Genomic DNA, 9,953 nt, shown 5'->3' on the forward strand with positions numbered 1-9,953 from the left:
CCATGAAGTGGCCGGGCTGTGAGTGTTCGGAGAGTGTGGAGGCAGCGCCACGAGGCTAGCATTCGGGGCCCAGGCATAGAACACGTGCGCCGTCCCTGCACGACATGTGGTGGTACAGGAAGGTGAGGACTGAGAACTAGCTGGAGACACAGGACCCAGACCTTGTGATCTTCGACTTCCAGGTCCTCGGGAGGGATAGACTGAGGCCTCCCCTCCCAGTCCTGTGCCGAGACCCTCGACACGGGGCTGCAGGGCCCTACCCCACAGCTCCACAATGTGCCAAGGTCGCCCGCCAAGAGGCGGCAGTTTGGGGCTCTGGGCGCTGGGAGGAGCTCCTTCGGCGAGCCGAATCGAAACCCAGAGCTGCCTTGGCGACCCAGGAATCCGCCTGCCCCTCTGCCGCCCGGGGGCCTCCTGGTGCGGGGCCGCGGCGCCCGTTCCCAGGCCGCCGGGCAGCCGCTGCTCCTTAATAATGGCCTGTTTGTTCCCAGCCGACCAGCTCTGCAGAACAGCACGGGGGCACAGATGTTCCATGCCCGGAGCCGCCCGGCCAGCTGGTGATCTGCGGGCGCCTGCCCGGCCTCAGATCTCGGGGGCCAGCCGGCCGGTGGCGGTGGAAGGCTCGTCCTCGAGGCCGCGCTGGGCAGACGGACCGATGGACTGAGAGGCTGTATGCTGCTCTCAGTCATCGGCTCGACGCCCAGCTGAGGAGCCTGGAGCTGGGTCGGGTGAGCTGGGGTGCGGGTGCTGGGCCGGGAGGAGGGCGCGCGGGGGGGCCCCGGGGGTGAAGAGGGGCACAGGAGACGTGGGGGGAAGGGGAGGGACGCGGGGGAAGGGGAGGGGGCGCGCTGGAGGGGGCATCGGCGATGGGGGAGGGCGGGAGCGGGTGCCCATTCCAGAGCAGGGAGCGGAAGCCGAGCGCACGGTGCGCACCCGCAGGCCGGTTGCCACGGCGACAGGGACTCTGGGCTGGCAGAACAGATGGCGAGTGAGCAACAGGCAGCATATGTCCCCGCGCGCTGACGCGAGCACAGATGGAGGGTGGGCAGGGCGCTGGCTCACAACGCGCCGACATTTCCTTCTCATTGGGGCGCATCGTCGCCCCTGAGATTAGCGGCCGCGCGGACTCGGCTCCAGCGCGGGCGGCCTCCCTGCGCAGGGAGCGCACTGCTGAGTCTACACGAGATGTTCCCGTTTCAGACGTCGCCTCGCGGACCCAGGGGAAATCAGTCTCCCCGATAAACACGTGGGAGGAGGCGAGGGGCCTCGTGGGCGGGGTGGGGGTGGGACACTCACCAGGCCGCCGTCAGGACACTGCCGTTTCACCCGAGATGTTTACTCAGAGCCCCTTGAGAGGGTCTTGAACTCCTCCTCCACTCTGCCCAGCGTGAGGGCTCCGCTCGTGAGGAGCCTCCTGTGGCAGGAGAGAGGGCCAGGGCGACGACATCCTAGCCCCAGGGTTCTAGGGACGCGCCCACTTTCCGAGGCCAGTGCAACCCATGGCGCAGGAGGGCCTGCAGGCGGGTCACCCGGGCCGGGGTGAGGGCGCAGCGGGCGAGGCCGTATTCAGGGACTGCGCTGGGCACGGCCCCACACATCCCACACAGCCACTGCCACTGCCACTCGAGCAGAGAGGAGCTAGTCAGCTGGTCCGCTCTCAGAGGCGCCTTCCTCCGAGTTCCCAGCCCAGGTGTGGGCCTGCCCAGCTCAGTAGTGCCAGCAGCTCACCCTGCAGGCCCACTGCTCCCCAAGTGCTGGGCAGGCCTCTGCTGGAGCTAGAATCCTCCCGGCCCCTTCCCAGCGCTGCAGGGAGCTGTGCAAAAGGCCCCGGTTTGGTCATCTGCAAGTGATTCAACAACTTTCCTAGAGCAAGTCAGGCTAAAACCCTGAGTCAGGCGTGGCCTGGATGACCAAGGGGCAAATGATTTCTTTAAAATTAAGTATCCCAGCCCCATCAGTCCTTGCAGCTCCCGGTGCTGGCCTGAGAGGTGCTCTCAGACAAAGAGTGCCCAGGGCCCAGTGCCCCTTCCATCTTGGCTCTCCAGTGGGGCTCAGGGACAGTGACCCGTCATGCTCACACCCCTGCACGGGACTGCCCGGACACCCAGGCACTGGACAAGAGCCAGACTGCTCCGAGGAACCGCGCCTGTGCCGAGTAAACGTCAGAGGGACCTGAGGCAGCAACACTTCACGAAACTTCACGGTTCCCGATTTAAACACGTGCTAGTTGCTTCGTGGGAAAGGCACAGCTTTAAGGGCCTATGTTAGAGAGCGAGACAAATCTGAAGTGTAGGGAAAGAAGGAACACAGGCAGGCAGGAGCCAGGGGGCAGAGAGCAGGCAGCAGAAAAACCAGCAGAGGCAAGGCGGGTTCTCCGAGGAGATCAGCAAAGCCACTGACCCCCACCCACAGGGGACCAAGAGCAGACCTCAGGGTGTAGTGGGCCGGCCTGGGCAGGACTGGAGGGCCCGGGGGACATTCTGGAAACACAGAAGTGCTTTTGTGTTGATTGCTGAGGTTACACAGGCATCTACATTTGTTAAAACTCGTCACTTTACTGGATATAAATTTTAACACAATAAAGCTGATTTTTTAAAAGTAAAAACAATGCACCATTGGTGTTCCTGCCTTCTTAAGTGGGAAGACGATTTTTGTGCTGGGTGTGGTCGGGACAGTCATGATTTGGCCTCTACTATAATCCAGTGGTGATGGGGGGGGGGCCACTGGGTGGAGGATGGCCGAGTCACAACTAACCGCCATATTACCATCTCGAGCTCTACCCCTCAGCCGTCCCTTCCTCCCTGGAGTCTGCCCCCAGCAGCTGCCCTTCATCCCTCCCAGCCTCTAGCAAGTGGTCTTGCCTGGGACGCCAGGACTTTGAAAGAGCCTGGGGTAGGGGAGCAGGGCGTCTGTGAGTCCTTGGTGAATGTGTGCGTAGGGAGAGTGTCCCACACCTTGCAGACCCCTCCTCAGCGTGCAGACATCCCTCAGGGTGCAGACCCTACCATTCTCTCCGGGGTGTAGAGCCCCCCTCAAGGGAGCAGACCCCCCCACACCCCCTTGATGGCACAGACCCCACCCTGTCCCACTTGAGGGCAGAACCCCCCACCCCCTCAAGGGTGTAGACCTTCCTGTTCCCACGCATCTCCATTTTTTGTTCAAGGCATCAAAGTGGTTTCTTAAATATTTTAAAGAAAAATATTTTACATTCTTTTTATGGGTATAAAACTGATTATGTATGAAATATCTGGAAAACGACTGATTTCTGCCAGATGCCCGATTAGTGGGACAGCATGGCTGCATGCGTGATGCTGTGCTGCAGACAGGCTTGTCTCCTGCTTGACCACCACATGCAGACGTGATCACATGTGGTCTCAGTTACCCCAGACACCCACTTATTTCCAGAAACCAGGGTCTGGGATAAACTTGTTTAAAAAAAAATTTCAACTACTTGCAATTTATATTCAGACATCCTGGCCTGGGCTCAGACAAAACGGCCTGAAATACAGAAACTGCAAACATGCGTCGACTGACCCAACAGTGCCCGGGATGGTCTCAAAGCTGCAGACGCTGTGAGGCGGGGGACACAGGAAGAGTGTAAGTCCCGCAGCTGGGTGTCCCCGTGGGGAAAGCAGGGAAGTCGCTGGGGTTGGATGCTCTCCTGCTCTAGGGCACCGTGTCACAGTCCCAGCTCCGGGTCTGGGTCCCTGCCCAGTAAGGCGGCCAGGCCCTTGTGCCCACAGCCAAGGGCTGCGCACTCCCCCGCTGGCCTCTCACCCACCTCCACTCCCCAGAAAGTCCGAGGCTGGACATCCTTCTGAGAGGTGCTGTCTGTGGCCTCATGGGACGGTCGGGAGGACAGAGCAGCATCCCCAGACCGTTAGACGTGGACTCCTGCAGCTGTGGGCACACAACGCACGGCCTCAGTCCTCACTCCAGTGTGAACGGGGGTAACCAGGGCCCAGGCTCTCCCTCGGGGGGTGCACCCCAGCTCTTCTCCAGGGGGGAATGTGTGCCCCCACTCTCTCCTGAGGGGGGAATGTGTACCCTGGCTCTCCCCTGGCGGGAACGTGCGCCCAGGCTCTCCCCTGGCGGGGGGAATGTGCACCCCGGCTCTCCCCTGGAGGGGAACGTGCGCCCCGGCTCTCCCCAGGGCGGGAGGATGTGCGCCCCGGCTCTCCCCTGGGGGGAATGTGTGCCCCGGCTCTCCCCTGGGGGAAATGCGCTCCTAGGTCCCGGAGGCCCAGAACTTTTGTTATCATTCAGTTTAAAGGTCATCTTGGATGGAGAGTCGTATTACAAAGGAGCTGTCAGCACAAGGAACCCAACTCAGGTGTGCACACATTAGGCAACGTCAGAGTGACCCAACCCTAACACCGGGTCACGGGCTGCCCACCACAGTGCTCTGAGGTCCGAAGGAACCACCGTTAACAAGAGTGAAGACTAAGCACGTGCCTCATCAGTGCAGCAGACTGACCGCAGAGGGCAGGCAGTGAAACCACACCACTCACACCCACTCACCCATGGGAAACTGAATAACGACAAAGTGACGCCTTTGAGGAGACTCATATGGTTAAAAAGGAATCCAAAACGGGAGGAGTACCCTGGGAACATGGAGGACACGCACGCAAGCCCACAAACCTCAGGGAGGACCACGCTCACCAGAGGCCCTGTGTGAACAGTGTTCACCCACACGCACGACGTACTGTTCATACATGTGTGATGCACGGCCCATGCGTGATGCACTGCTCACGTGACGTGCCGCCCACGCGTGACGCACCGCTGACGAGCGTGATGTACTGCCCACGTGATGTACTGCTCACACACGCGTGACATGCTCAAGGGCAGTGGTCAGGGTCGCCAGGCCAGGGGAGGACCACACAAAGACTGCTGCTTTCTTCCTTAGCACGTGTTCCCTGTCTCTGCACACACGTCTGTGCATGTGCAACTGTCCAACGACACACACCCTGGCTGAGAGGACGAGGTCTTGGCATGTTCTGTGTGGTAACAACAGTGGCAGCCTCTGCGTTTACAGGGCCGGAAAGGTGTTGCAGCCGCTCATGCCGTCTGCAGCCGCCCCTCTGTCCGCCGCCCCACAAGACGTGTCTCAGGAGACTCTCTTCCTGCAGATGTCCCGTCTTTGCCGGGTGTGGGCACGTGACACAGCATGTGCTCACGACGTCTGACGCCACATCAACTCCACGTTCAGAAGGTGGTGCACTCCTCCACAAGGGCTCAGCTCGTCCTGGCCACCGCGGGTCACCTGGACCACCTGGAACACAACAGGCTTATGAGGCACCCAAGCAGGGACCAGCACCGTGTCTTTCCGACTGTGGACAGGGGACCAGAGTCAGCCTCTCCCTTCCCCGCTGACGGGGAGGTTTTGTGCTGGGGTGCGGAGGTTGGGGGGCAGGGTGTGAGGGGGAGCCAGGGTGCGGGGGGGTTGGGGGTGTGGAGGTGTTGGGGGCTGGGGCATGGAGGGCCAGGTGGTAGTGGGGCTGGGGTGTGGAAGTTTTTAAGGGGGGGCTGGACAGAGGGTGCGGGGAGGGTATGTGTTAGGTGGTGGTGGGGTTCGGATGTGGGAGGGGCTGGGGTATGGAGGTGTGGGGGGGTTGGGGCATGAGGGAAGGCAGGGGTACAGAGGGGTGCGGTGTGGGGGCCAGGGTATGGGGGGCTGGGGTGCATTTATAGTTAATTTATAAGGAGTATTTTAAGACTTATTGGAGGAACTTTACCATGTTTTCTACTGAGTTTATTGTGACCAATTCCAGTGTGTGTCCTGGCACCTCCTTCCAGTGGGGGCGCTGTCACTGCCAACCTCCTGTCCACTAGAACCTAGGGGTACGTTTCAGGCCTCTATCCCGACCTCCTGAGAACGTCACCACAGGTGATCACATGCCTACTCGTCCCTGGTGCATGAGGCACTGCGCCGGTCCCTGGCAGGTTCTGGGTCCCAGTGACTGTGGGCCTGCAGCCCCTCCCCGCTGTCCTGCATCAGGCCTGCCCTTTCCCAAGAGCAGGGCACCGGTTTGCCAGCCTGGCCCCCAGTCTCTGTGTCACTGAGTGAAACCCATCGCTGCCACAGCCTGTCCAGCCCCAACAGCCAACACCTCCCACGACAGGGCCACAGCTACAGCACTGCTGTGGTGCTCATTCCGGGAATGCGCTGAGCACCTGGTGCAGGCACAGACCCTCCCGATTCGCCCTGGAGAGCGCTGTCCTCATGGGGAGGAGGGGGCTGGGGGCAAGTAGCTGCCCGGGCAGGGGGGACAGAGACACCCACAGCCGCTGTGTCTCCTACCCCGGCGCCTCGTCTGGCATTCCTGCCCAAGCCATGGTGCTGAACCAGACTCAAGCCAAAGACCTGGGCCATCCGGGCTACTTCCTGTGCCCCAGTTCACACGGTCCTGGGGGCTCCGTCAGGGTCTGACACAATCACCCGTGTCTCCAGGGAGAGATGGCAGGAGTCTTCTCCAGGGGACGCGCCAGCCCAGGGGAACGGGCTGAAGACCCTGACACTGGGCGTCCCCGAGGACACGTCACGAGGGAACCACACAGAGGCCCATCCAACCACAGGCTTCCTGCCTCCCGGAGAGCATCCAGGCCGAGTTCCAGAGGCAAGGACCAGGAAGACAGGACACTGCAGCTGGGAACAGTGCCCGATACACGAGGAAGCAAGGGTGGAGGACGCCGGGAGGGGGGAAGTCAGGGAAGTGGCTCAGGATGTGGGAAGTCACCGAGAACTCTGACAGCGTGCTGGGAAGCATGGCAGTGGGCAGGCAGGAAACCTGGGAGAACCAGGACCACGGGGGGCAGCAGTGGCAGTCAGGTGACTGTGTGGAGAGGAGGTGGCCTGCGTGGGAGACTGCAGTTCCCCAAAAGGGCCACAGCCACCCTTCTAGTCCTTCTGGGGCCTTGCCCCGTCCCACCCGGAGAGGCAGTGTCGCTCTCACCTTCACCTGAGTGTGGGCTGGCCTCTGGGGCCCGTTTAAAGAATTACCGTCTACTGTGGTACTCTTCCCTCTGTGACCCCCAAAGCAGGTCAGGAGATCCGCCCAGTGGAAGTCAGTAGCACGTACTCTAACAGCACAGAAAATACTAGAGCGTGCTGCTCACGGTGAGAATGCGGACGGTTCCACGAAGTCTGCTTCAGACATGCTCACGCACACACATGCTCAGGCACACACATGCACTCATGCATGCGATCACGCACACACACACCCATTCACATACCTGCGCTCAGGCACACATGCGCTGACGCACACACGTTCACGCGTTCGCACGCATGCACTCGCGCTCATGTATACACATACGTTCACACGTGCTCACACATGCACTCACGCACGCACCCGCGCTCACGCACGCACAGATGCTCCTACGTGAACACACACACTCTACACACAGGTGTGCTAGACTGAGATATAAAATGTCTTCTCACTGTGGCTTACAGGCCAGGAAGCCTGAAAAGCCAGTTTCTTTACAGAAATCAGAACCCTGGTGTTACTCTCAGCTCCTCGCCACCGTAACTGACCAGCTGTTTTGGGTTCACTGAAGTTACTTATAATACGAAGAAAGGATAACAGGCTACAAAGAGTTGCAGCCGTGTAAGTTCTAGCTATACCTCCCAGCTACATGTGCTCTATCTTGAACATTTAAGCCATGTTTACTTCCCTTATAATACTATAATAAAACTTAAAATCTCAATTCTGAAGTCCTCCTGTAAATCTAAGGAGACTGCAGAGGTCACTGTCTCCTCTGCCTAATCCCCGGGCACCTGGGGCATGAAAGACTCCCATGACAACTGTGAAGTTCTCGGGAGGAAGCACGCCTGCACCTTCCCGCTGTCTCTAGGTCCTCTCCTCTGTGACTCGGTGGGGCTCACCTGCTCTCCCTGGCCCTCCTCTGCTATGGTTGCCGGCAATACTCTCTTTATAGGCAGTGGGATCTGGGCAATTAAGTGAGCCTATTTACCTCATCCATGTCAGTTCGTTCTTTCAAATCATTTCATTAAATCTTAACATATGACAAAGCTGTAGCCTAACTAAGTAACTCAAAATTCATCCTAAAAAGAGCCTGAAGATACGTGGAGTCTCCTCAGACTGAGGAACATTCTAACACGGTTCATTTAGCAAAACAAATCCAGACAAGGTTGGGCTGCTGCACGAACACCACTAAGCAGCCTGTATCTGTGAAGTGTCAGACATCGCCGGGTCCCCACCCCTGACGAAGGCTGACTCATGCCTCTCCTGGCGGGAGCAAACCAGTCTCCTCAGTGGGTCCGGCATGTGACATGAAACGTCTCTGTCTCTGGAAAAGCTGAAGGCGTAAGGGAAGCACTTACCCGGAAGACGACGAGTACCTTCTCCACTGGTCATGCTCACACTGTCTCCTTCCTGGGCCAGACGAGAAAACAAAAGCCAAGCGTTAACTCTCTAACTATTCAAACACTGTGCATTCCTAGGTATTCTGAGAGCAACACGCTGAGCTGTCCTGGGGCAGAGCTTTACTCTTTTTAGTGCGGCCACCTCTTGTTAAGATTTTGTCCTCGAATTCTTCCATCGATGCAGAAGCACCTGACTCGGGGCACGTCCCCCAGGTCAGAACTGCTCCCTCCACAGCCCCAAGCTCCTGCGCTACATCTGGACCCCAGGCACCACCAGAGACACAGGGACTCGCGCCGACGCCTTGGGCTGGCATTTTGCACGCGCGTGGCTTCCCTCCGTGAGCCCAGGGCATCTCCACCACAGTGCGTCCAACCACTGTGTGCCTTCCTGGGAGGTGGGAACGTGGAAGAGAACACCACACACACACACAAACAGGGCGATGGTTCTCCACACTTTGAAAATAAAATCTTCCCTACAAAGCTTTCCCGGCTCTAGTTTTCTCTGGCGTGTTCAAGCGTGCACCTTTAAAGTCCCCCCTTGCCCGTCACCCCTGCATCAAGCTGTGGCCCCCTGGCCCTCACACCTCACGCCTCCACCAGAAGAGGTGCAAGGTGGGCAAACAAGAGGCATTTGTTTAAACTGGGCGGGTGCCAAATGTGCTCCAGATGCCTCGGCCATCAGAAGGGTTTTACAACAGCTCACCTCCTAGCACCCGGGGAGTGAGGATCTGAGGACAGTCACAGGCAGGGTAGCTACTGACTGTGGAATTTCACACGTCCATCCTCACCAGCTGGCCGAGCAGGGGCCACGGCAAGGAGGCAGGAGCATTTCTCACTAGCTGCTCTTTGTTCTCAGGAGGTGGCTCCGGCCACCTCAGCACCTTACAGGCTCCCAAGGCTTTGAGGTTTGCCACCTCCGCCAGGTGAGGCTCACACCTCCCCTGGATACAGGGAGTCTTCTACCCCACTTTATGCCAGCAGTGAGAAAAGTGTGGCAAATGGGGACCCTGGCTCAGGGAAGCCTGCCGGCTTCTGCAACCCGACACCCGACTCTCCTCCTCTGGCCAGGTGGGATCAGCTTGAAGCTTCCAGCTTTCAGGCAATTATGGGTTTGTTTAGTGTTTTTACTAGCACAAAGAATTCTGCTGTTAACTCTGTTCTGAATACTGACAGCTTTCTACCTGGACTACTTTCACATCTCCAAGAAACATGGCAACAGGGGCTCAAGGCAGGCAACACCAAACAAGACTGTGCTGCCTGTCAGGACAGCTAATCCAACCACAGCAGTGAAGCTGAAGGGCAGAGAACAGATGCTGAAAAGTGTGTCCCAGTCCTATAAATCCATACACTTCCCACAGAAACACCTGAGACTGGGAACACGTTTGCACCACCACCACCAGCTCCCTGGACACCCCTCCACGGGAGGAAACGTACTTCCGCTGCTTGCTGACTGCATCTCACCTTCTACCGCCATTCCTTGACTCCTGCGTGAACACCCGCCCAGCCCAACACCTCAGTTTACCTCGACTCCTGCGTGGACACCCGCCCAGCCCAACACCTCAGTTTACCT

At 58.9% G+C, this 9,953-nt stretch overlaps 1 protein-coding gene across 1 annotated transcript in view; it reads right to left on the reverse strand.

Annotated features, from left to right (window-relative positions):
* Positions 1-3,144: 3,144 nt before the first annotated feature.
* The window catches only part of FAM120B (family with sequence similarity 120 member B), a 67,970-nt gene continuing 61,161 nt past the window's right edge, over positions 3,145-9,953 (reverse strand). Inside the window, exons 10-11 of the mRNA XM_023728432.1 lie at positions 8,342-8,393; positions 3,145-5,272 (exon numbers count right to left, since the gene is read on the reverse strand). Coding sequence (XP_023584200.1) covers positions 5,260-5,272; positions 8,342-8,393 — 65 coding nt within the window. The 3' untranslated portion in view covers positions 3,145-5,259. The remainder of the gene's footprint in view (positions 5,273-8,341; positions 8,394-9,953) is intronic.

Source organism: Trichechus manatus, unplaced genomic scaffold (genome assembly GCF_000243295.1).
Source record: "Trichechus manatus latirostris isolate Lorelei unplaced genomic scaffold, TriManLat1.0 scaffold00002, whole genome shotgun sequence".
NCBI lineage: Eukaryota > Metazoa > Chordata > Mammalia > Sirenia > Trichechidae > Trichechus > Trichechus manatus.